Source organism: Austrofundulus limnaeus, unplaced genomic scaffold (assembly GCF_001266775.1).
Source record: "Austrofundulus limnaeus strain Quisiro unplaced genomic scaffold, Austrofundulus_limnaeus-1.0 Scaffold320, whole genome shotgun sequence".
Taxonomy (NCBI): domain Eukaryota; kingdom Metazoa; phylum Chordata; class Actinopteri; order Cyprinodontiformes; family Rivulidae; genus Austrofundulus; species Austrofundulus limnaeus.
This window is the reverse complement of record NW_013952722.1, coordinates 99,443-101,011: the sequence shown is the minus strand read 5'-3', so window position 1 is coordinate 101,011 and position 1,569 is coordinate 99,443. Positions and strand designations below refer to the sequence as shown.

The following is a 1,569-nucleotide window of genomic DNA, read 5'->3' as shown; positions in this document are numbered from 1 at the left end:
TTTTATGTTCTGGTTTTTATGTTCTGGTTTTTATGTTCTGGTTTTTATGTTCTGGTTTTTATGTTCTGGTTTTTATGTTCTGGTTTTTATGTTCTGTTTTTATGTTCTGGTTTTTATGTTCTGGTTTTTATGTTCTGTTTTTATGTTCTGGTTTTATGTTCTGGTTTTATGTTCTGGTTTTATGTTCTGGTTTTTATGTTCTGTTTTTATGTTCTGGTTTTATGTTCTGGTTTTATGTTCTGGTTTTATGTTCTGGTTTTTGTGTTCTGGTTTTTATGTTCTGGTTTTATGTTCTGGTTTTTATGTTCTGGTTTTATGTTCTGGTTTTATGTTCTGGTTTTATGTTCTGGTTTTGTTTCTTCAGTATTTGTAGTGGGGACAGTCAGAACCTCAGGAGTCCAGTGACGTGTTCTGGTTTAGATGCTGATGTGAAACCTTCAGGTCCTTCAGGTTCTTTACGTCAACATGAAGTCTCAGATGTGGTCAGAACCAGCTGACCCAGTCTGGGCTCATGTGGGACGTCTTTGTTACTGCAGGAAACTCTGGTTTGGGTCAACGTCCAGGTTCTGAAGATAAAGTTTAAAATCTTATTAACTCTACTTTTTAAATGACATCATAAACAAACAATCTGGATCTGGAGTTGAAGCTCCTCCCACTCTGTTGCTTCTGCTGGTCCTGAATTGGGTCATCAGAACCAGGACAGCCCCAAACATTCCTGAGCCACATCTATTGTCTGTTTAAGTGAGGGGGGTTGTGGGTTGAAGTCCAGAGGTTCAGGGAACTGATCCAGGTCCTGTGTTTCAGATCCTCTACATGGCCTCCTTCTTCTACACCCTGAACTACGTGTGGAACCTGTTCACCACCACCAGAGACAAATACAGCAGCTGCCTCTCTGGGTACTCTGTCCAGGTACGTGGACCAGGTCTGACCCTGACCTGGTCTGACCCTGACCCAGTCTGAACTGTTTGTTTTTAAATATTTTGTGTCCTGAAATGTTTTTAAACAGATTTAAACCAATGGTTTCAATGAGCTTACCCTAGCCTATGTTAGCTTATATTAGCTTAGCATCAAACCTTTTAAGCAGAAGAAAATTTTAATCTTTCAGTTTCTGTAAACTTTTTAAAGATTGACCTGCTGAAAGTTTTGTAATTGTAAAGAAACATTTTATTAAATATTCAGAAGCTATTAGCTTAGCTAAGCTAAGGTTAGCATCAAAGCAGAGGCTCTGTTATGATGCTAAGCTTAGCTTAGCCTCTGTTAAAGGCTCTGTTAAACAAATTTAAATAAATAAGTACACAGTTTACACATTTTATTTTCTTAGATTATATTTTATTACAGTATAGTTATATAAAAGTAAATATGTGTTTAACGGAGTTTATGAATTAATTTATAAATGGAATAAATAATATTTTTATTTTTTTCCTCAGTTTTCTAACAGAGTGAGCACTCCGGCTAAAATCATATCTCTGCTTTCATTGTGAGTAAAACTAAGGACAGCAGTCCTTAAACACACCTGTACAGGTGACCACACACACACACACACACACACACACACACACACACACACAC

At 37.0% G+C, this 1,569-nt stretch overlaps 1 protein-coding gene across 7 annotated transcripts in view; it reads left to right on the top strand.

The window, feature by feature from the left end:
- Nucleotides 1-1,569, top strand: part of tmem116 (transmembrane protein 116) — a 14,541-nt gene that overhangs the window by 9,899 nt on the left and 3,073 nt on the right. For all 7 annotated transcript variants that reach the window (XM_014022205.1, XM_014022204.1, XM_014022201.1 and 4 more), the window contains 2 exons: nt 805-909; nt 1,428-1,477. In XM_014022205.1, the coding sequence (XP_013877659.1) occupies nt 805-909; nt 1,428-1,477 (155 nt within the window). The remainder of the gene's footprint in view (nt 1-804; nt 910-1,427; nt 1,478-1,569) is intronic.